The sequence below is a fragment of the Hesperophylax consimilis genome, chromosome 17, assembly GCF_061612785.1.
Source record: "Hesperophylax consimilis isolate HC1 chromosome 17, BYU_Hcon_1.0, whole genome shotgun sequence".
Lineage (NCBI taxonomy): Eukaryota > Metazoa > Arthropoda > Insecta > Trichoptera > Limnephilidae > Hesperophylax > Hesperophylax consimilis.
In genome coordinates this window covers 6751570-6776575 of record NC_142852.1, presented here as the reverse complement: position 1 = coordinate 6776575, position 25006 = coordinate 6751570, and the positions used below count along the sequence as shown (strand labels likewise).

The following is a 25006-nucleotide window of genomic DNA, read 5'->3' as shown; positions in this document are numbered from 1 at the left end:
GAACTATGTACCGCGATGTCACCATGTACCACTCGTTTGAGAACAAATCGCGAGTATGTAGGATTGCGGCTTAGCTGTCATTATAGATAGGTAGATGAGGCGTACATTTGCCGTCTTACTGGTAGGTTCCAATGTGAGGCGCGTTGCATTTATTGCATTTCTAGAACCAACTAGAAGCTGCCGCTACAAATCTTAAGGAAACATGAAACAGAACGAGATACAGAAAGATAATGGTCTCAACTAGGAGCCCAGAACCCAGGATCTATGTCTTACCGGAACAACGCCTTTGACCACTCATTCATTTTATATTTTATATTCAGTATCAACAATATTATCTTGCAACTGATTTAGAGATCAAGGGTTCAATTCCCAGTTGAGACCGTTACCTTTTTTTATTTTTCTGTGTATTGTTCTGTTTCATGTTTCTTTTAGATTTATACGTATTATCTTCTTCTTAAATGATATATTACATATTAAAAGAAAAGTTATCGAATTAAAATGTAATATTTTTATTTATGTATCTCTTAACTCGTGTACTTACATTATTTTTTTTAATTGTCATTTTAATTTCTGAAAAAGATGTCATTTTCCGGGTGATTATAAAGATTCTACATGATAGTACAAGTAAAAAAGATGAATAACTTTTTGTCGGAATTCAAATGTTTTAAGGTTGTTTTTAGGTAAAAAATTGAAAATTGGTGAGAAAAAATAAATTTCTTTTTGTAAGGGAATAACATACATTTGAATACCATCATGTAGAATCACCTTCCGTAGTTATCGCACTTTACCCCCAGACACCAGGTATACTCGTAATAAATATATGGAAAAGTTCTCTGGGCGATTAAACAAATATAAAAATACATACGATTTGAGATTTTCACGGCCAAATGTATAAAAGTGGTTTATTTGAATTATGCCGTGTTGCGCTACCTCCTTCTTTAGCCAACGTTAACAGCGTCCATCATCAAGGCAGATGTGTAAAACATCTGCCTTTATGATTTTAGTTTACCACATCTGCCCTGATGATGGACGCTGTAATGCTGTCCGAAACGGAAAGATCGTAGTAATGTTGGGTTTCTAAGATACCCACGTTGTAGGATGAAGGAAACAAAGAATCATATCTCGGCCGAGCTGTTGAATACAAGAACCAGGGTAGAGACGCATAGAAGTGATACGTTCTCATGTGACACATTTTATTTTTTTATGTGAATTGATAAGGAGATTGAATAAAAGGCTAACTTGGTTAGTTGAAAAATCATTAGTTTCTCATCATTTGTCGAGAAATGTTCAGGGCACTCTTTCTTTTCTCCACCGTCTTGGTTGCAGTTTTCGGTAAGTCAATTCAAAATTATAACAAACTAATCTGCTATTTTCATCATTTTGTTTTGATTTTTCAAAATGTTTGATTAAAACATTTTGCCTTGGATTTTTTTAATGTTTTGGACAGCAAAATATTTGAAGATTTCTGTTGTTGGCGTCCTTATGGGAGCTTTTAGGATGGTCTTTAAAATACCCTCCTGGGCTTATTTAGATGGTTGCATCATGTTCTTGAAGTTGCAGAACCCCATCCTAGTATACCATATTCGATACGAGAGTGGCAAAGGGCAAACAAATGTTTTTTATGTCATTTTGAGTGTTTTTATTTGTGTCACTTGATCGTGCCTTGTGTTCTTCAGGGTTCCTCGACCTGTTCAACCATTCACTTCCAAGTCATATATTCTCCTAGCACCTCTTTCTTCGTTCATCACTTACATCTCATTTTACCACAAATAATTATTTGATTCGTGTCTTCCTCGGGAATCTTAGGATTTTTCTGCCATTCGCTTCATACAATATCACGAAATTTATATTGTTTCTGTTGACTGCATTATTTTGACTTTAATTCGACTACGTATCTCATTTTAGTGCTGAGATAACGTGTTAAGTCGATCTCGAGCGTCCCAGAATTCTTCAACCATTGAAACCACTCTTTGAACAGTCCTGGCGCTAATAAAAAGAAACCTCGAAATGTTCAGTTAAATTGGTAAAGTAGATTTAGAGTCTATGGGGGACAAACCAAAAAACCTCGATTTTTGTACATATAGATTTATTTATGACTCTTATGTTTTTACACAGAAGTGAGTAATAAGCAGTGGTTTTATGGTTTGAAATTGGATAAATTTAAATGAAAAATTAAATAATCCAATCATTTACAGAAATAATATTTAACATTTAATGTTTTGTTAAAAATGTGGATATTATTTGTATATTAGTTTTTTAAACTATGTAAGCGAGGAATCGTCGAGTTTGCTACATAATTTGTTTGTGAAAAGAGACAATTAAATATGTCCTTATGCAAAGTGTGTCAAATGGGTTCTCTTATATTGACTAGACTCGCAACAGTCTAGCGTTTAATTTATAATTACAAAAAGGAAGCCTTAGTCGCTTTTCCTTCATCGATCCTTAAATATTTGTATATTTTTGGTATTAAATAAAAAGAGTGTAATAAGAGAAACATAATAAATACAAAACAATACAAGAACAACACGTCAACTCATCAGAGATCAAATGGGAAAATAATTCACCGACTCCGGTACTCGGTAGAACTTCTAACAGGGCCTATAAAACCTACTGATCCCTCAATATAAATATTTTTAAAATCTTTCTTATTATAATAAATAATATAATGATATGCATATTTTTATTATAACACATAAACTATTATTGTGTTTTGTAAAAAAACGTAACTGCTGTTCTGCAGGTTTTATTTTAACATCTTATCTTAATTAATGGAAAAATAGTTAGGTTCTTGTAGTTAGTTCTTATTAATTACATTGACAGAAAAATTTAAAAAATTATTTGTATCAACTTACGGTTTTCCTAGTAAAAAGTAATGGACTAACGTTCAGGAAAAAGTAACTTAAATAATTAAAAATAAATATAAAATATAATGGCGAACCTACAATAAGGAGATTAAGGTTGAATTCAGAGTAGACTCTAATATTATAGGCAGTTATGGGTACCGCCGCCCTGGGAAACATTTATTGGATAACCAACGCCTCTGGCAAAGTTTGGTCCACGTGGTTCGCTATATGTAGTGATTTTGTTGGCAGAGGTGCCCGGGTTCATGCGGTACGGTTTGTGGGAGGGTTGGAGTCCGTCACTTCTGGACACACTGATCCCTAGATTCCTATCCACCCCTTATACCGTGTCCTTCCCAGAACTTCCTCTCTTTATAATACACTCCACACACCATCATTATTTTCCTCGGGGCCGTATGACGGTCTCCGTGTTTATTTATCATTCATTAATAACGCCCTATCAATTATTAAACATAACGATTCATTAAACATAATACATGGATTATTATCATACCATAACTAAATAAAAAAAATACAAAATCAAATGCTAATAATAAGATTAACATAAAATCCAAATAAATGTAAATAAAAAAAAGTTTTATCTATAAAGTACGTATTGTAATGATCTGCCCTTTCTACTTCAACCTTTTCCTTCTCTTCTTTCTACGATAAATTTTCTGTAAGTCCCATAGGAAACTTTTCCATAAGGCTTTGGTTATGTATATCCGGGGTAGGAATATCCTCCCTGTGGTCTTTATAAGCCTTTCCTCCTCTCTTTATTACACACCCCTTCAAGTGTGTACATCCTAGTTTGTCCACGTGACGTACGACCTTGAACGTACTCATTTCACGTGACGGTTCAGTATAAAAAGGCTTCACCGAACGTTGTGTTGGTTTTTTGTTTCTCGGTTTAGAATCCTAGTTATGTATGTATGTGTGGTATCCCTCGGTTCTTTTGAGATAGAGTGAGTTGAATCCATTACCGCTGTGTTTTAAAACCATTTCATAAACCTTATCTTCTAAGTCGCCTGCTCCCCCAACTAGCTACGCGATTCTATCTATCGTAGGGTTATGTGAGTATAATAAAGTGTTAGATTTTATATATGTGATATACATACGATAAATTTATGGTGTTAGTTGTCGGCGCCATCCATGTATATATTTTGGGAGGGGAAGGAGAGGAAAGGAAATGAATTTTTTTTCAAGTTAAGACTGGCTCCTCCGCTTACCAAACAAAACTGATGGATGATAATTCGAACAAGGCAATCGATATCTGCGTGTCTGGATATCACAACCGGCCGGGTCTCCCCTTGTTCCAAATCGGCAACCTTCACGCCAGAATAAAGAAAACCAGGTCTCTTCACCAATTTCAGAATTGCCCCAATCTCAAACACCTCCAGGATAAACTACTTTACTGAGTGTAGAAGGGGAAAACCATAACATCCCTTTATCACGAATCTAGTCGCGAAAATGTGACACGTAAGGTCCTAAGTTACGTGCCACCTCTAGAAAACGTTGTAACTCCCACGTCGTCGGGGATTTACATCCCTTTCTAGGTCAATACATAGATAACACACGACGATCTTGTCGACATTTTGCCCGCTTATTAACGATAGGTTGTGTGCCTACCCATTCAGCCAATTATCATGTGAGATATATGTAAGGTCTACTCGATATGCCAAATTTGGGATGAGGACTGTCTGTATTTTAATATTTGGTTCCAGTATTTATTTTATGAGGTTACTAGCATCCTCGTGTATTAGGTGTGGGTAACTCCTACTGAATACCTATCCTCTCAGGTAAGGTATAAACGGATAATTGGTTTGATTTTTTGCATTTAATTTAAAGAGGCTGCCTACCTCTCGAAAGGTACCTGTTGAGAAAAGTTGTTCGGTTGGTAGTTTTATTTCGGAGATTACCATCTCCCTCTTTCGACTTTAGATTTGTTTTTGTGCATCCCAATTCGTAACTTAGAAAGTCAAATAATAGATGAAAAGTATTAAATTAGAAAGTCAAATAACAGAAGAAAAGTTTTCATTTTGTTCCGTCTGGTTGCATCCGATCGCTTTCAATTCGGGACGGCATACGCTAGCAAAACTTCCCCCTTTGACTGACTGTACCTGCGTCTTTTCCTATATATGAAAAGGTCGTTGACTCGTCTCTCGCTCACAGCTGATTGACGGTTCGCCTAGCACATCCCTGTTAATGATAACATTATTTGGGCGGCAGGTGTCGTAAACTAAGTTCCTGTACCTCGGTTGTATCCGTCTTTTAAAAAGGTCCTCTGAAATTTAATAAATAATATAAAAACTCACCCAGTTAATCACCTCTCATTCTCAGCGTGAAGCTTACCTGGTTACACTATATAGCTAAATCACTTTAATTTTCGACCTCCTCCCTACGCTTATAAAAGGGTAATTAAATATTCCTGTAAATAAAATTGTACCTCCCTAATCTGTTAGGATTCGAACCCACAGTTAATAATCTATTTGATTCTCTGGGTTTCGGTCTCCGTGGATAGAATGCCATCTCGCCAAATCAATAACTTAGCCCGATTAAACACTTCCTGCCTTTATATGTTCACTTTGTTTTAAAAACGCGATCATTATTTTCATGTTTTTAAGACAAGCAATCTAGTTCGAACTGTATACGAAATCACGTTTAAATCAACACAACTTTATAACACAATCGCGATTGCACAACACCTGGCGCCCCTGAGGCGGGTTTTTACAAAACGGCGCTCTACAAATTATCCAATTATTATTATTGTCATTATTATTAATTGTTTTCTCACTGAGTCGAACCACTTTCACTTCACACAAACACCGGATCAATAATATTTCACTTTAGTTCAAAATTCCACAATACTATTAACACCATCTGAATCCACTAATTCACTGCATTTCACACAACACTTCTCATTTGTATCGATTTCATGGAGCTGTCAACGCACTCAAGTTCCAAACCTGACTGTCCGTCCCTGCGCCCTGTCCCGTGTGAATGTGTTTACTCCAGCCCTGTCTGTCAATAAAATCTCCCGTCGTTGTCTAAACAAAAATTTTTTTTGAGCACGTTCGTTTCGTTTATTTTATGTGAGTGTCCAAAACATCACAGCCTCCCTTTAGTTCTAAGCCCAGCGGGTAATCTCGCTTCCTCGTGTTAGTCGATGGGATTAGAAATAACTATAGGTAATTTACGTTTCTCGAATACCTCTGTATTTATTTTTTATTTTTTATTTTAAATTTTATTTTTAATTCTTCCAAAATGTTGAGCGCCCCTGTTCTTCGGTTTTTTCTTCGCAACCTACCATCTGTTTATTTTTTGGTTTCCGTGATTATCGGCTTGTTCTACTGGTGAGTTTTTTTCCGCCCTCAGCTTTTTCAAGTGTTTTTGTGTCTCTATGGGTAGAAATTCAATATGTCATGTCACACTTGTTTATTTTCGAATTTTAAACTCTGAGTTAATTGTTTAAACAGTGTTGTTTCATCTCAATACGTTATTTGTATTATGTTCGAGTGTTATTTATTTCCATGTTGATTTGTTTTTATTTTGTGTCCTCGGCTGTGATCCGATGGTTTTTTGTCCGTCTGTGTTATTTATGACTTAAACATTCTCTGCCTTTTAGATCTGGAATAAACAATAATTGTTTACAGTTATTCTAATTCTTGTGTTATAATTAATCCGATTTCGATGTTTGTTTATCCTTTGGCTTCGTTGTTTATGAACATTTTAGATGTTTTTTGTCGTCACAATGAATTCAATGTTTTCCGGGTCTGTCTGTTTATTCTATTTTGCCTTTGAAGTACGATGTCTCTGTTATCATTTTTGACGATAGGTACCATTTCTTTTGCTGTTAGTGTGAATTAATAAGGTTTATGAAATCCATTTTTTCCTCAACAACAGTAATGAACTCAAGCCAGCTTTTAAATCTATCTCTCCTGGTTTGCGGCATCAGATGTAATGATCTGCCCTTTCTACTTCAAACTTTTCCTTCTCTTCTTTCTACGATAAATTTTCTGTAAGTCCCATAGGAAACTTTTCCATAAGGCTTTGGTTATGTATATCCGGGGTAGGAATATCCTCCCTGTGGTCTTTATAAGCCTTTCCTCCTCTCTTTATTACACACCCCTTCAAGTGTGTACATCCTAGTTTGTCCACGTGACGTACGACCTTGAACGTACTCATTTCACGTGACGGTTCAGTATAAAAAGGCTTCACCGAACGTTGTGTTGGTTTTTTGTTTCTCGGTTTAGAATCCTAGTTATGTATGTATGTGTGGTATCCCTCGGTTCTTTTGAGATAGAGTGAGTTGAATCCATTACCGCTGTGTTTTAAAACCATTTCATAAACCTTATCTTCTAAGTCGCCTGCTCCCCCAACTAGCTACGCGATTCTATCTATCGTAGGGTTATGTGAGTATAATAAAGTGTTAGATTTTATATATGTGATATACATACGATAAATTTATGGTGTTAGTTGTCGGCGCCATCCATGTATATATTTTGGGAGGGGAAGGAGAGGAAAGGAAATGAATTTTTTTTCAAGTTAAGACTGGCTCCTCCGCTTACCAAACAAAACTGATGGATGATAATTCGAACAAGGCAATCGATATCTGCGTGTCTGGATATCACAACCGGCCGGGTCTCCCCTTGTTCCAAATCGGCAACCTTCACGCCAGAATAAAGAAAACCAGGTCTCTTCACCAATTTCAGAATTGCCCCAATCTCAAACACCTCCAGGATAAACTACTTTACTGAGTGTAGAAGGGGAAAACCATAACATCCCTTTATCACGAATCTAGTCGCGAAAATGTGACACGTAAGGTCCTAAGTTACGTGCCACCTCTAGAAAACGTTGTAACTCCCACGTCGTCGGGGATTTACATCCCTTTCTAGGTCAATACATAGATAACACACGACGATCTTGTCGACATTTTGCCCGCTTATTAACGATAGGTTGTGTGCCTACCCATTCAGCCAATTATCATGTGAGATATATGTAAGGTCTACTCGATATGCCAAATTTGGGATGAGGACTGTCTGTATTTTAATATTTGGTTCCAGTATTTATTTTATGAGGTTACTAGCATCCTCGTGTATTAGGTGTGGGTAACTCCTACTGAATACCTATCCTCTCAGGTAAGGTATAAACGGATAATTGGTTTGATTTTTTGCATTTAATTTAAAGAGGCTGCCTACCTACGAGAGTCACTGATACAAGCTGCACCTTAATAGATCACATCTTATCAAATAGGCAAAACATTCAGACTACTATATCGAATATTGATGATCCACTTAGTGACCATAATATACTTATTGTTGATTATAAGAACAACTTTAAAAAATGTTTTAATAATAGAACCAAATCCCGGATTACGAGACCTATCATCAACAGTATGTCAGTAAAATCCTATCTTCTTGATAACAATTTCACGATCAACTTAAGCAACTCAGAAGACCCTTTTAAAAGTTTCAATTATCACATTAAAAAGGCAATAGAATCAGGTACAACTACACCAAAAACAGGATTAAGAAGTCGGGTACAACTGAATACTCCGTGGTTTGATTCCAAATTAAATACATTAATCAAAGAACGAAACCAGATTCACAAGCAGTGGAAACAAGACCCTGGTAATCTTACTCTTGTAACACTTAAAAAGAGATTGAGAAATACGATTACTAATTATAGGCGAAATCTAAAACACAAATATTATGCGAACAGCTTTCAACAAAACCAAAATAACCCCACTAAAACCTGGAAAATCATAAACTCTATTCTATCAAACCGAACACATAAACCAACTAACGAAATAGAATCCCTCGTGGTAAATGACTGCGTAATTAAGGATCCGAGCCAAATAGCATCCGCATTTAATGAGTTTTTTCTCTCAATAGGAAAAAAGCTAGCAGCTACCATTCCGTCATTCCCGGATGACTGTAATACCGTTTTTGTGGAACCGAAGGCTTGCCAATCCTTGTACATGGCTAGGACAAACAAAGATGAGGTACTGAGGATCATCTCTAAAACTAAGCTGAAAGCAGCACCGGGACTCGATGGAGTAACACCATCAGTTCTTAAGACTTGTAAAGAAGAATTAGCGGGTCACCTTACAGAACTTTTTAATTGGTCACTGTCCTCGGGAAAGTTTCCAAATGAATTAAAGTTAGCGAAGATAATACCTATACACAAAGGAGACTGTAAAACATGTATCTCTAACTACCGTCCTATATCACTTCTATCGGTTTTTTCAAAAGTATTTGAGACCATAATCAAAGATAGACTCCTAAAATACATATCTGCGAATAATATCCTTACACCACAACAATATGGCTTTCGGAAAAATTCTAGTACTCAATGTGCCGCCTTTGATTTTATCTCCAACCTTCAACAGTATATAGACCAGGGTGAATATGTGGCAGCCATATTTATAGATCTCAAAAAAGCCTTTGATACGGTCGATCATGAAATACTCTTAAAGAAATTGGAATATTTGGGAATTGTTGGGAAGCCCCTAAATCTCCTCCGAAGCTACTTAGATGATAGATTTTGTCTTGTTGAAGTCAAAGGTGTCTCGAGTGGCTTAGGTAAAATCACATGTGGAGTGCCACAGGGATCAATTCTTGGGCCTCTGCTTTTCTTGCTATATGTCAATGACATAACTAAATGTGGTATCTCTGGAAACCTCCAACTTTATGCGGATGACACTGTAATCTATTATCACAGTACAAGCCTGAGTGACCTGGAGTCTCAAATGAATGTAGATGTCTCAATTCTAGCTAATTGGCTGCGTATTAATAAATTGAGCCTCAATATAAAAAAAACGCACTACCTAACTTTCGGTAATAAGGATTATGTGCCAATGAATATCACACTTGGAACTGAGAAGCTCCAAAATATAGAAGTCACGAAATATTTAGGGCTATTAATAGACTCTAAACTTTCGTGGAATTCCCATGTTGAGCATGTGAAATCTAAAATATCCCCAATAACCGGCGTACTGTACCGACTCCAAGGTCTTCTCTCTACATCTCTACTAAGGGCCACATACTATGCGATGATTCACTCCCATCTGAGTTATTTAGTTAGTATCTGGGGCACTATTACTAAAAAACAAATATCAGAAATACAAGTGATTCAAAATCGAGCAATAAGGAATATCTACCGTCTACCGTGGGATATACATATCAAAGATATATATTTAAAGACAAACATACTTCCTTTTACGGTTCTACCTAAATACAATATCACTTGTACAATATTACAAATCATACATAGATCCTCACACACTAACATCAAACCAGCATTTAATTCAGACATACACCAGCACAAAACACGGTCCCAAAATCTAATACACCTAGCATCGTCTACCCACACAACAAAATTTGGTATTAACTCATTACAATATATTGCATATAGACAATACAATGCATTACCTAATGAAATAAAGCAATCAGTAACTAACAAAAAAATATTAGTTAAAACGCTTAAAGATTATTTCCTGAAAATGTTTTTAAACCAGTGAATTTTCGCTCGCTTTCATATGTTGGTTTACTATGTTTCATGTGTATAGATGTCTCTCAGTATTTCTAAAATCTCTATTCTTAACAAAGTATTTTTCCTTTTTTATTTATTTTTCTTTTCCTTTTCAATATGTTGTATTTTTTTAAAAGTGTAATATCCTTGTAAAATGTATTTTATGTGTCTGTACTTCCCGTAATGAGTTTTATCTCAACTCATTGGGAATAATGTGTTACTTACCATGTTTTTTGTAATACATTATAAATAAATAAATAAATAAAAATACCTCTCGAAAGGTACCTGTTGAGAAAAGTTGTTCGGTTGGTAGTTTTATTTCGGAGATTACCATCTCCCTCTTTCGACTTTAGATTTGTTTTTGTGCATCCCAATTCGTAACTTAGAAAGTCAAATAATAGATGAAAAGTATTAAATTAGAAAGTCAAATAACAGAAGAAAAGTTTTCATTTTGTTCCGTCTGGTTGCATCCGATCGCTTTCAATTCGGGACGGCATACGCTAGCAAAACTTCCCCCTTTGACTGACTGTACCTACGTCTTTTCCTATATATGAAAAGGTCGTTGACTCGTCTCTCGCTCACAGCTGATTGACGGTTCGCCTAGCACATCCCTGTTAATGATAACATTATTTGGGCGGCAGGTGTCGTAAACTTAGTTCCTGTACCTCGGTTGTATCCGTCTTTTAAAAAGGTCCTCTGAAATTTAATAAATAATATAAAAACTCACCCAGTTAATCACCTCTCATTCTCAGCGTGAAGCTTACCTGGTTACACTATATAGCTAAATCACTTTAATTTTCGACCTCCTCCCTACGCTTATAAAAGGGTAATTAAATATTCCTGTAAATAAAATTGTACCTCCCTAATCTGTTAGGATTCGAACCCACAGTTAATAATCTATTTGATTCTCTGGGTTTCGGTCTCCGTGGATAGAATGCCATCTCGCCAAATCAATAACTTAGCCCGATTAAACACTTCCTGCCTTTATATGTTCACTTTGTTTTAAAAACGCGATCATTATTTTTATTATTTTCATGTTTTTAAGACAAGCAATCTAGTTCGAACTGTATACGAAATCACGTTTAAATCAACACAACTTTATAACACAATCGCGATTGCACAACACCTGGCGCCCCTGAGGTGGGTTTTTACAAAACGGCGCTCTACAAATTATCCAATTATTATTATTGTCATTATTATTAATTGTTTTCTCACTGAGTCGAACCACTTTCACTTCACACAAACACCGGATCAATAATATTTCACTTTAGTTCAAAATTCCACAATACTATTAACACCATCTGAATCCACTAATTCACTGCAATTTCACACAACACTTCTCATTTGTATCGATTTCATGGAGCTGTCAACGCACTCAAGTTCCAAACCTGACTGTCCGTCCCTGCGCCCTGTCCCGTGTGAATGTGTTTACTCCAGCCCTGTCTGTCAATAAAATCTCCCGTCGTTGTCTAAACAAAAATTTTTTTTGTGCACGTTCGTTTCGTTTATTTTATGTGAGTGTCCAAAACATCACAGTATGTACATTGTACATTCATATATGCATATAATTATTTATGTTTTTTTGCAAAACCAGTAAGACTGAAAACAGTAAAATAATTTACACGTCAGGTAAATAGAAAATAATTATATTTAATATACTGATATGTATTATAAAACAAATGTTTAAAAAAAGAAGAAAAATAATGTCTGTTGTATCTCTAGAAAAAAAACTAATAAATAAGGCAAAATACCAATGCCCTAATTACTATCGAATTAAAATAATAGTACTTGAAATGGTAAAGTAAATCAAAATATAATATACATTTCAAGTATGACCGTAAATGCATACAGTCATTAATATGCGTCCAAAAAAATAAATAACAAATAAACTAAGGAGTACGTTAGTTAAACGTTGGAAGGTATAGAGACAAGAGTATTTTTTAAAAGCCAATAAATAAAACAAGTTAATAACTAGCAATTAGGTCTGAAATTAGTTGCCTTTTGAAACTCACAAAATTATTAACACCAAATATATCAATAAGTTCAATGTATTTGTTTGCAAGGTGATGAATTCTTGGATTGGTGAATACAAAGAGTAGTTAGAATTAAGGTTATTGTTACATTTAAAAGAGTCTTTGCTTTGAGTTTGTCTGGCAGGTAAATTCATATAAATTAATTCCAATAATTCAGGGCTGTCAATTAGAGATTTGATAATTTTGAATTTTTTTTTTTTTATTTTTTTTATTTCATATATATCCCGTTAAACTACAGTTAAGTAGTTTGTCAAACAGGATAATAAAAATAATATATCAGTTAGAATTAATTTTTCACTTGTAGCAAACACTTTGTGGGTATACATAATTATAATAATTAAAATAAATAACTTTGTTTTAATACCACTTTATTGTATATATTTATAACCAACCGGTTTCAGTTCAACCCGAACCTTAGAATTCTTAGTTAGAATTCTTCTATCTGATAGTTTGAGAATTATTGTTTCGGTACGATTCTTATTATAATTTATAAATTCGATGGAAATATTAATTTAAAAATTGATGTACCGAAGAAATTTATTTTGTACCTTTTAGAAGGCTTGAGAATGGACTTTATAATGGACTTTGACCATACTGTTGAAGTATATTCTAATTTACTTCGTACTAATGAACAATATAGAAGTTTTAAAGTTAAAACATTTTAAGCTTTGCCCCCATTTTCAAAATAAAACCGAGCATTCTCATTGCATCGCTTGTAGTTTCATCGATGTGTAAGTTAAGCTGTAGACTTTCGTGGAATAACACACCGAGATCTAGAATCTGTGAAACTCAAAGAAGATTTAATGAAATAAGAAAAGAGGATTTTTACCTTTGTAAAAACTAATAATCTGGCATTTACTAATATTTTGTTGCAAATCATTTTCAGAACACCAAGCAAATAGTTTATTCAGGTTCAACTGCAAAATAGCGCGATCATTATTATCTTAAATTATTCTGTAGATCTTCAGATCATCGGCAAATAATTAATAAATATTTGACTTTACTAAAAATATTTGCTATGTCATTGACGAACAAACAAAATATTATTGGGCCCAAATGAGATCCTTGCGGTACTCCACTTGATGCCGCAAATTTGTAAGAAGTGAATGAATCCTAAAGGATCAGGAAACACACCTGATGAGAGTGACTTCATAAATGTATTTCATGTGTAACTTCATATGTATGGGATGTGACAATGAATGCATACAGTTAACGAGGAATCTAGGTGGAACTTTATCGGGTCCTGCGGATTTGCGGGAATCGAGACTCTTCAGCTTAGATATAACGTCCTCTATAGTTACTGTACAGTCAGATATATCAAGATTTTCAACCAAATTAGAGCAAGAGTACTTACTGTCTACACTTTTACTAACATATACACCACCAAAAAACTCAGCAAACAGATTAACAGTTTCTTGTAGATTTTGTGATTGTTTACAATCAAACGACGTAGTACTAGGTATATAAGTTCCAGTTTCTTTTTGGGATTTAGTTCGAGTGAAAAGGCTCTCGACTGGCCAGCTGGAGGTCGCGGGTTAAACACCCACTGTGCACGAGCTAATTTTATTCGTTTAATTTCTGTTATTTCTGCACGTTTGAGAGTGAAATATACTCTCAGTATCGCCCTCGTGTAAAATCACCATTCAGAATTGAAAGGATGCTTGAAATGGCTTTGGCCGTGTTTGGTGATCAGATCTGAATTGTCAGGAATTTCCACACTTTCCTCTACCGCGTCTCCTTCCCTTCCTTCAGCATCACAACATACACGAATTGGGGACGCCATAGTCTCACTGGCTATAGACTGCTGGAAGCAGTTGTACGGTTATACATAAAAAAAAACTAAAAAAGGAGATAATTTTAAAAATAAACATGAAATACAATGTATGTGTATTTCTAGCTGCGCCCACTGCTGACAATGAAATCCAATGGCGTGTGGTCGGAGGAACAGATGCAGAAGTCGATGAGTTTCCCTACATAGCGTCCTTGAGGGACATCAATAACCAGTTTCTTTGAGGAGGCTCCATTGTGAACGCACACACCGTCCTCACAGCTGCACATTGCGTTGAATAGTAAGCAAACCTCCTTATATATATACAATATATACATGGACCTACGTCAGATTTGTCGATCTCATTTTGTATTTATTTCATATCTCATAATTAAAAAATTAAAAATTTATAGCTTCCAATAATATGTAAAAAAAACAGTTGCAAGATAATTTTGTTATTCTGAATTTGAAATATGAGATCGACAATTTCGACGTAAAATAATAGTGTTCCGATGTCCGAGTCGTTAAAGGCCTTGTTCCGGTAGATCATGTGTTCGATTTGCAGTTTAGACCGTTGTTCTGTTTCATGTTTCGTTTAGCTTTCTTAATGTAATCTTCTTCTTCATTAATGTGTCTCTTTTAGTTGTTTTATGTAGTTACTTTCCAAGAAAAATGGCACAATGATGTTACTGCGAAAGCACACTTCTGTCATGACAGAACATTTCAACTTAAAATACAGCATTCTGCCAAATACGCTGTTTTGCCACTAGAACTAGCGTCCGGCACCGGTGCATATTCAGGAAATACGCCAAACGCTTGCCCTATATTAGAACGTATCGCTTCTACGACTCGTTCTTGCTCGACTGTAGATCGATTGAAAGCCTTTGTGTTTCCTCCCTCCTACAACATGGGTCTCTTCAAGACCCATGTTCACTCCTTCCTCTTCTCTAAATGATCCTCCACACGACATCTCCAGAGAAGACACTGGCCCTCAAGGAATTTGTTTTCCTCAGGGCCTTCGGTGTGGAATTATAAGTCTGTCTTGGTGGGGGAGACAGAATGCTTGAGTTTCAGCGTTTTGACCTCACGTGTAGGCAGCTATCCGTGCCAAGTGCGCGTCGCGTGATGTGTCAATATGCTGTATCTCCGATAGCTAGTCTTGGGATGAATGACTTTTGACTTATTTGGACATTTTGCTATTTTAGCAAATAGCAATAAAAAAAAATATTCTGAAACAAATTTCAGAATAAATTTGTAATGTTGTAAAAAAACCATATGTGACATCTACAATATCAACGTTTTACTTAGGAATTTTCATGGACAGTATTGAAATGCATTCAAAACTTGTAAAATCTAGCTCTGTACACTGCACATTACCTGAATGTAGTCATGATTTCACTGAACTGCGATTGTAGTTGGTCGGATCCTTTTTTATTAACGCCCAATTGGGTTTTTATAATAAGATTTTATTAAAAACAACAGCTACTTAAACTTGAACTAAACCACAGTATAACACAATTAAAAATATTTATGAAAGAACTTTTGAAATACAACATAAAAAATATGTAATGAATACTGCTGCTCAATCATATTTATAAATTATTTACATTTACTTAAAAGAGCTGAATTAATTTAGCTGTAAATGTGTCTAAATTAAAGACGAAAATATCAGCGACAACTATTAAGTCCTTGCTATTGTCCTGGAGTAACAGCGACAACTATTAAGTCCTTGCTATTGTCCTGGAGTAACAGCGACAACTATTAAGTCCTTGCTATTGTCCTGGAGTAACAGCGACAACTATTAAGTTCTTGCTATTGTCCTGGAGTAACAGACATATGAATTAATAAAAGCCCGGCTGTAGAGGTATAAAGATCGACCTCGGGATAAGTAACCAAACGTAGCGAACTACTTGGGGTGACCTATGGTAGAATGGTTCCCTGGGCGGCGGTACCCGTACCCGCCTTCCCATATTTTAGTTAAATATTTGTATCATTTCCAACAGCCGCCAAGCTGATGAATTGATGATCATCGTTGGAAGCATATACCTGAACTCAGGAGGTACCAAATACCTGATGTCAAAAATCACCACTCACCCCGACTACAATAAAACTCATGCCTGGGCCAATGATATCGCCATCCTTACCACCAGCGAGCCTATCACCACCAGCACTAGCGTCGGCTTCATCGCTCTGCCTTCCAGCTCTACTGGCGGCGGAGTCAACGTCACTCTAACTGGATGGGGACAAACCAAGGTGAGTTTTGTTCGAGCACACAGCTCTTCAACTAATTACATACTCTTTTATTATTCTGACTCTTGATCTCAAGTGTCTGATCACATTATCGTGCAATGTCTTCCTCAGGCGTCCGCGAGTTCTTCTACCATTAAAATTCACGTCATATATTCTCATTTCACTCCTTTATTCGTTCATTGTATTATTCGTTTATATTTCACAAACAATGCAATGCTTATTACTAGAAGCGAGCAGCGGAAAGCGGGCGGCGAACTGCGTGAAGCCATAATTTTATTTCTACAGAAAGCAGCAAGGGAACTTCGCGCGCTAGACAGTGTACGGGAGGTAGGTTTTGGGATTACGAAAAAAACAATAATACTCCCAAGTACAGTGGTCTTGCATGTATGTCTAAATGAGTATATATTTTGAACAATATATTTATCATTAAGTTCTTTGGAATTCGTTACAAGGTGCTTTTTTATTGCCGAGTCTCATTTTTATGAACTAGTGCAATTTCATGACCCAGGACTGTTTTTATAGATTTCTTAAGATATATAATAAATCTGAAAGGACAGACCTTTTCAATGACTAAGGTACAAACTGTAAGTCGAAGTATCGAAATCATTCCATCCGCTGTTACAAAAGCGTTTTGAATCATCACAAGTTAGTGCTTCCTCAGGAATCGGCGTCTCAGAACTAAACTAGCTCGCGAGATGTGGGCGGGCAACAGCCCTTTCTTGTATACCAACGTTGCTAGAGTCAACACATGTGATGCGCTTTCCTCTCGCGTTGCGCGGAAATTAAATTAATTTAAAACGTGTCGATATTAGAGCTTTTGACAAGAATTGTAGGATGGACTCCTGGCTGGATCCTACTGCGAATCTGCTACCCTTCATGTGCTTCGATAACAATTCAGTGCCGAGTTTCTTTTTATAATTCACCAGAAGAGAGAGATGATAGGAGAGATTAGGTATAGAATGCATGTACCCGTATTGTAATTCATGAACCCGTATGTGTAAGCTTGAAATGATCTGTGTACATCTCCTTTGTGTTGAGCCCTACCATAATATACACTTGATAAATATCACTTGTGGTTATTAACGATCGCCGTCCTGACATAAATGAAGTAATCGGAACAAGATAGCTGTTCCCTGGCCTAGGACAACTCAATGTGGTGCTTTGAGCTAGCCGTGAATTGTCTTAGGTTTGGCTGACACTCAAACCTACTTCCCGTCTTATTTTTCCCTGCCATTGTGTAGCCGGAGTACTCTATTTTAAATAACTAATGTGGCACTCTTACACTGCGGCCTAAACATGGCACCGCCAAGCGATTGAAAACATATGATGAAGTTAATGTTAAAATTAATTGCTGCACTGGGGTAATTCTGAAAACGCAGAGATCTGTTGAAAACTCACAGCGTGAATTCACTTTCAACTATTATTTATTTGAAAATATCAAGTATTGTTTTTAATACATGTGATGTGTTTACTAGAATATTCTGTCTTCCATCACAAATCACAGAGCAAGCAGGTTTTTGCAGACCAACAGGGAGATCGGAACCTTTCTAGATTAGATCTTTAAAATCATCATGTGATTGTTCCGTTGTAAATAAAATTCAGAGATTTACAAATGTTTTTATTGAACAGACCTTGAAAACTAAAAGAATGATTTACATTATATTTCATCGTTGTGGTGGCTTAAATGTTTTGTTGTATTTTCAGGAGCCTGGACCACCCTCCAACATCCTCCAGAAGATCACTCTTCTCACCCTCTCCGATGAAGACTGTAAAAAACAGTTCACTAGTGACATCGTTGACGAGACTAATTTGTGCACATTCACTAAGGTTGGCGAGGGAGCTTGCAGAGTAAGCCATACATTTATACATTATTTAGGTCTAGAGGCAAAATGGCGGATGACTAATACATTTTTTTCGAGTATATAACTTCCCATTTATGAGGGGTATTTTTCAGTCTGCTCGTGCGCAAGATCGAATTGCATACGCTGCTGCCGCCGCTTACGAAAACAATATGAATGTTACGAAAAAAAGTGATAAATTAATTATTAATGAACTTCTAACGTTTCTTCAAAACAAAATCGATGTCTTAGACGAACTAACCGCGGTCCAAATATGCTCCAATCATTTCTCAAAAGATTAAGTGGAGGCTGCAAAAGACATTCTGTGCAGTGAAACAGTTAAACGCAGGATTATGAGGAAAGGCGAAGGTAGGAAGTGTAAGAATTTATATGATATCATTAAAATACTGAAGGAAACAGAGAAAGAAGCTCTACCGACATTTGTGGCTCAGAATCTACTCAAACTACCGCCTGTCAATTTCGATCACGTAGATGTCACTTGTCTCCTAAAAGATATAATGGCATTAAAGGGTGAACTAACCACAATTCAGTCACAAATGTTGTGCAAATGAAGTGTTGCGCTCTGAAATGGCTCTCCTAAGGAATGAACTGAAAATAAATAAATATAACCGTGTTCCAAATCAAGACTTAAACACATCGCCGTCCTTGAACACATTGAAGGTCACCATACCGGTTGCGGTAGAAAAGAACCGCTCAAACTTACGGTCGCCAACTAATGAATTACATCTCGACAACAATGCGCACTGCAATAATGTGATAACCCAGCCCGCCCCTCTCGCATTAGCTCCCCCACCTGTCACGCACTCTCCTCAATCATGGAATAAAGTAGCGGCGTCTAGCTCTCTCACACAACAACAAAAAGTCATACTACAGACATCACAGGTACATCAACCGGGAATGGATGAATCAGCCAAAGTTGCACGCACATAATCTCACAAAAATACATTTAAACCAGAGACAACTAATTTAAATACGGATGGTTATAAAACCGTTACAAGAAAACTAAGGAGATCGAAAAATATTATGACAACTGGAATAGCGATGGAGAACTTGATCAAAATAGCTGAGTAAAAAACAACGCTCTATGTCTCGAGGTTCGACAATAGTGTTACTGAGGACAATATTCGAGACTTTATCAATTGTTAAATAAAAGGAAGTAATATCCAAATAGAAAAAAATAATAAACGAAATCCCACGCAGTTTGGATCTTTCAAGTTGACTATACCGAATACGGATTTCAAACCCTATATGAACAAAGAATTTTGGTTCACTGTTTTCAGTAAATTTATTTAAAAAAAATAAAATAGAAAAGAACAAAATTAAGATAATTTCGATAAACTGCAAAAGTTTTAAAAGAAATGTCATCTTCGTTATAGATATGTACGATGTAATACTTTTGCAAGGAACATGGTAATTACAAAACGAAACATCGAATCTATCCAAAATTCATCCGAACTTCCAGGGATGGGGTACCTCTGCTGTAGATTTATCAAACGGACCGCTATGGGGCCGACCCTAAGGAGGAGTCGCAGTACTTTGGAGGAACGAGCTGCAAGCTAAAATAATACCGTGTGGAGATGACCGCATCGCTGGTATTCAGATAACCACCAACGGAGGGACGATAAGCATACTGACTGTCTACATGCCGGTATGTCATGCGGGCAACATTACCGTCTTCACCAACTACCTTTCCAAAATACATACGATCATTCAAGATAACGAACACTCTGAAACCATTGTTATGGGAGATTTCAATGCTCACCCATCCTCCATATTCGGGAAAGAACTCTCTCATTTCTACACCGAAAATAACTACAGTTGTATCGATATTGAAACACTTCCGAATGACACATATACATATATTAGCGATGCACACAATACCACTTCCTGGCTCGATCACTGTATATGCACTTATAATCTTAAGAACAAATTAGTTAGTCTGAAAATACACTATGGTACCGACTGGTCCCATCACCGGCCGACATCTTGCGTAATCGCTGCTGAACCTGCAACTATATTTAATAATCCACAACAGCCTAATAACATAATATGGAGAAGGAATAATAATAAGAAAATCAGTGGATATACGTCTGTAGCAGAAGTATTACTTAGTGTAATCTATCAAAGACACTCTGAATCCATTTGTAATTCGGATTCTATATGTGACAAATGCGACCATATACAAAATATGGACAATATATACACAGATATTGTTGAAGCCCTAAGTAAGGCTGCCAATATTGTATTTTATCGGGAGAACGATCAAAGTAAACCAAAATACATCGTGACATGTCTGAGTGGAATCAACAAGTTAAGGAATACTACGAAAATTCCAGATCGGCGTTGATGGAGTGGATTAAAAATGGGAGACCATTACATGGTCCCATTGCGGATGAAAAAAAAACGAAAAAGGAAGGAGTTCAAAATAGCTCTTCAACACTGTCAAAGCTCTTTTGAACAAACAAAGATGGATGATATCGTAAAATCACTTGACACAAAGCAGTTTGCCCAATTCTGGAAGAAAAGCAATAACCTGATCAAACCAAAAACTCGAATCGCCAGCCAAATTGATGGGTCCACAAACCCGGAAAAAATTGCTAATACTTTTAAAAGAACCTTTGCAGATATTTCCGGAAGTGAAGTACCGTCTGTCCCCGATATTATGGAATATGATGGACAAAACGTTTACCTCTCTGAAAGTAATATAATGAAGGCCATAACAGGAACTAAGGCTGGTAAGTCTCCGGGACATGATTATCTAAGTGTTGAACACATAAAATACGGAGGTAGATACATACCCAAACTACTAAACATACTGTTCAACACAATACTTAAACACATCTTTCTACCGGGCGCAATGACGAAAACGATTATAACTCTAATCCTGAAATCGGGACAGCCTGACATGACTAACTCCAGCAATTACCGGCCAATATCTCTTGCAACTATAACTGCAAGATTATTTGAAAAGGTATTAAATAAGATACATGATAAATTAATGTCTAAAGATAACCAGATGGGATTTAAATTTAGATAATCCACTAATATGGCAAAATATACTGCAAAGCAAATAATAGGATTCTATAAGAAACGAAAAACTACCGTATACGAGTGTTTCTTAGACCTAAGTAAAGCCTTCGACAGGGTCTGTCATAAAACATTATGGGATAAATTGAAAGCTATGAATATACCTACCTTATTTATAAACACACTATCCCGATGGCACTCTCATTGGCACTCTTATTGGCACTATTTGCGGTCAAGAGTAAGGCAAGTAGGGTGTATGTCCCCCATTCTATTTAATGTATACATGGACAAGTTATCAAGTCGCCTGGACATCAGAGTGGGCTGTCGTGTTAACAGTATATGTATGAATCATATAAGCTACGCGGACGACATAATCCTCCTAGCTGCGTCGATCAAGGGATTAACATTACTCCTAAACACTTGTGAAGAATATGGAAAACAGCATAATATGATGTAAAACCCGAAGAAGACGGAATTGATTGCGTTCCACCACGGAAAAAATTCAGATACAAGTAAGATGTTTCCCGTATACTTTAAAGAGGCAAGAATAAATACATGTTCGAACGTAAAATACTTGGGGCACATTATTAATCAAGACATATCGGATGATGGCGATATCGTACGACAAAGGAGAAGCCATAGTGTCTAATATAATTGCCCGCAGATTTTGCAAATGCAGCAATACCGTTAAAAAAATACTGTTCAACGCATTCTGTACTGGCCTGTATACGTGTGAGACATGGTGTCACTACCGAACTTGCTCGATGGAACGACTCCAAATTCAATATAATGACGCCTGTAGAGTCATATTTGGATACCGAAGATACAGCAGCGCATCGACAATGTTCACGGAACTAGGACTGAATGGATTTTCCGGCCTGATGAGACACCGGGTCACTGGAGCAAGGATGCGGCCAATGGCCTCCGCCAACACGTTGGTGACTGCAGTCTACCAGCACCAAGCGCCACTCCTGAGTGAGCGCTGGGCCCAAGCTCACTCAAGACCACGCCCTGCACAGTACTCTGTTGATAATTTATTCTTCTTTATATATTTTTGCATTTTTCATATATCTTTTCTCTGTTGTTAATTTATTCTTCTTTATATATTTTTGTTAAAAATATTATTGTATGTTGCATAATTATTGTTCAAGAAAATGTATTTCTATATGGGACGTGTGGGATTGCACTAACCTCCCCACATCCTAGAATAAATGTGAACAATATTAATATTTTAACTTCCGATTTTATGTCCGGATTAAATCTTCCCCATAGGAAAAACTAAGCCCTTCCACACACTTTTCCACAAATGATCACCTACTCAATCAACATTGTGCAAGTGCATTATATAAGTAAAGTAAATAAAAAACAATACAAGAACAACACGTCAACTCACCAGAGATCAAATGGGAAAATAATTCACCGACTCAAGATATTTTCATTTCATAGGGTTCGGCTCGGTAAAACTCCTAATAGGCCCTATAAATCCTACTGATCCCTCAACATAAATATTTGAAAAATGTTTCGTTATCCTACATGTATTCAAAATGTCCAAATTTTGCATCTTTATATATACATTTTTTGATAGATCTAATACGCCTTAATTTTTAATGAGAGAGCTAGGTATAATGTCAGTAGCCGAAATAACGAATGGTAATATTTTTATGGTCTGAGAATGCCAAATTCTTTTTATCTCATTTCCTAAATCTGTGTATTTTCTTATTTTTTCATTAACAGATTTATGAATATTAAAAGATTTTGGAATAGCGACATCAATGATATAAGTTATTATTTTTAAACTTCCGATTTTATTGTCCGGGTTAAATCTTCCCCATATGAAAAACTAAACCCTTCCACACACTTCTCCACAAATGATCTTCTAGTCAATCAACATAATGTAAGTGCATTATATAAGCAAAATAAATACTAAACAATACAAGAACAACACGTCAACTCAGCAGAGATCAAATGGAAAATAATTCACTGACTCCAGATATTTTCATATCAGAGGTTTCGGCTCGGTAGAACTTCTAACAGGGCCTATAAATCCTACTGATCCCTCAACATAAATTAAAAAAAATCTTAATTTAATTTATATATTATATTATTATTTTGCAAAACTTACTTATAACAATTTTGTTTTCATGATGTCTTTGTCAACGGTATTCATAGTTTGTGAAAATACCGAAGGAAAATACGCCACCTGTGTACGAGATTTCCAAATCTTGGGTAAATTTTAGTGAATATAGGCGGGTTTGAACTATATTCGGCAGATTTTCAAAAATTTCTGCAGGTTCAATTTTTTATTTTTAAGAATTTTACATATTTCGTTAGAATTCCTTTGTAAATTCCCACTCGGTTCTGGTACATGGTCCTTGCTTCATTCACATTCATACATAGTCTGATACATACTGTTTGATGCCCGAATGGCAATTAAAAATGGACTGTTTCTTATATTCGCGTCATTTGTTCTCCTTACACTCAATTCTTCATTCATTCGCTCATGCCCAAACGATGAAAGCATCCTTTTCTTAATTTTACTCACTACAATTTTCACCACATATACGCCTCATTACATATTTTGTTAGCGCCAACCGCGTTCACTCCTCCATTACTAGAGTTAACCATTCCTGCATTAACCATTTTTCAATATCCCAATCGGCGTTTCCATCTCTCGTAAACATAATTCCCGAATACACGAACTCATCCATCCACCTTCTCCAAGTATTCATCATTCACATCTACATTGTACACTGTTTTCGTTCTTTATCTTTCAAGCACCATGACTTAAGACTTATATACAATAATTTTAACTCATTCTTCATACATACTTGGTTCATCCTACTCACGAGAGACCGTAGATCTTCCATGCTATCAATAATATATAATTTTATATATGCTATAATTTCAAGCCCAATCCCACCTCTTCCAATTGTTCAACATAATTTCCATACGATTTCAATTCCATTTAACATACAAACTCACGCACCTGCTCCATATATTCATCAAATAGTTAAGGTTCAATTATTACATTAATTGAATAGACGAGTACTCCCAATTTTTATGCCGGCATCTTATTTTGATCACTACTAATATCTTGAATGTAAAAATCCTCTTTGTTTTTACTAAAGAAAATATTTTTATTTATAGGGAGACTCCGGTAGCCCACTCGTCGATGGAAATGTCTTGGTCGGTATTGCAGCCAGGGTAGTTCCTTGTGCCGTGGGTAAGCCGGATATTTTCGTCAGGGTCAGCTCCTATTTATCTTGGATCAACAACAACACTCAATCTTAACTATTTTTTTGCACAACTTTTCTTCACAGTCAAAATTTTCCGTTTACTGTTATGGTAGTAGGAGAAGTTATTTATAACCAGGGAATGTTTGTTTTTCTTTTGAAAACAATGAAACATTTTAATCTGAACAACAAAACCCATAACATGTATATGTAAAAGCCTTCTAGGCGTTAATAAAATAAAATAAAATAAAATAAAAATAAACAGTTTATTTTTATTTATTTATTTATAATTACATGTTACATGATTAATACATTTATTTAGAGAAGATATATTAGAGCACCATACTAGGCAGCTACCTGTTTCATGGTGCCCAATGGAGGAATGGTTAGTTTGAATTAAAATCTAGTGTAAACATATTTTGGTAGAATAATAAATAAAATTTGAAAATTAGTAAAAAGATGT

General features: G+C 35.9%; 1 protein-coding gene across 1 annotated transcript in view; it reads left to right on the top strand.

Moving 5' to 3' along the window:
• Positions 1-24601, top strand: part of LOC149415871 (chymotrypsin-2-like) — a 63161-nt gene extending 38560 nt beyond the window's left edge. Inside the window, exons 2-5 of the mRNA XM_089641755.1 lie at positions 14304-14409; positions 16178-16427; positions 18129-18272; positions 24458-24601. Coding sequence (XP_089497881.1) covers positions 14304-14409; positions 16178-16427; positions 18129-18272; positions 24458-24601 — 644 coding nt within the window. The remainder of the gene's footprint in view (positions 1-14303; positions 14410-16177; positions 16428-18128; positions 18273-24457) is intronic.
• The last annotated feature ends 405 nt before the right edge of the window (positions 24602-25006 follow it).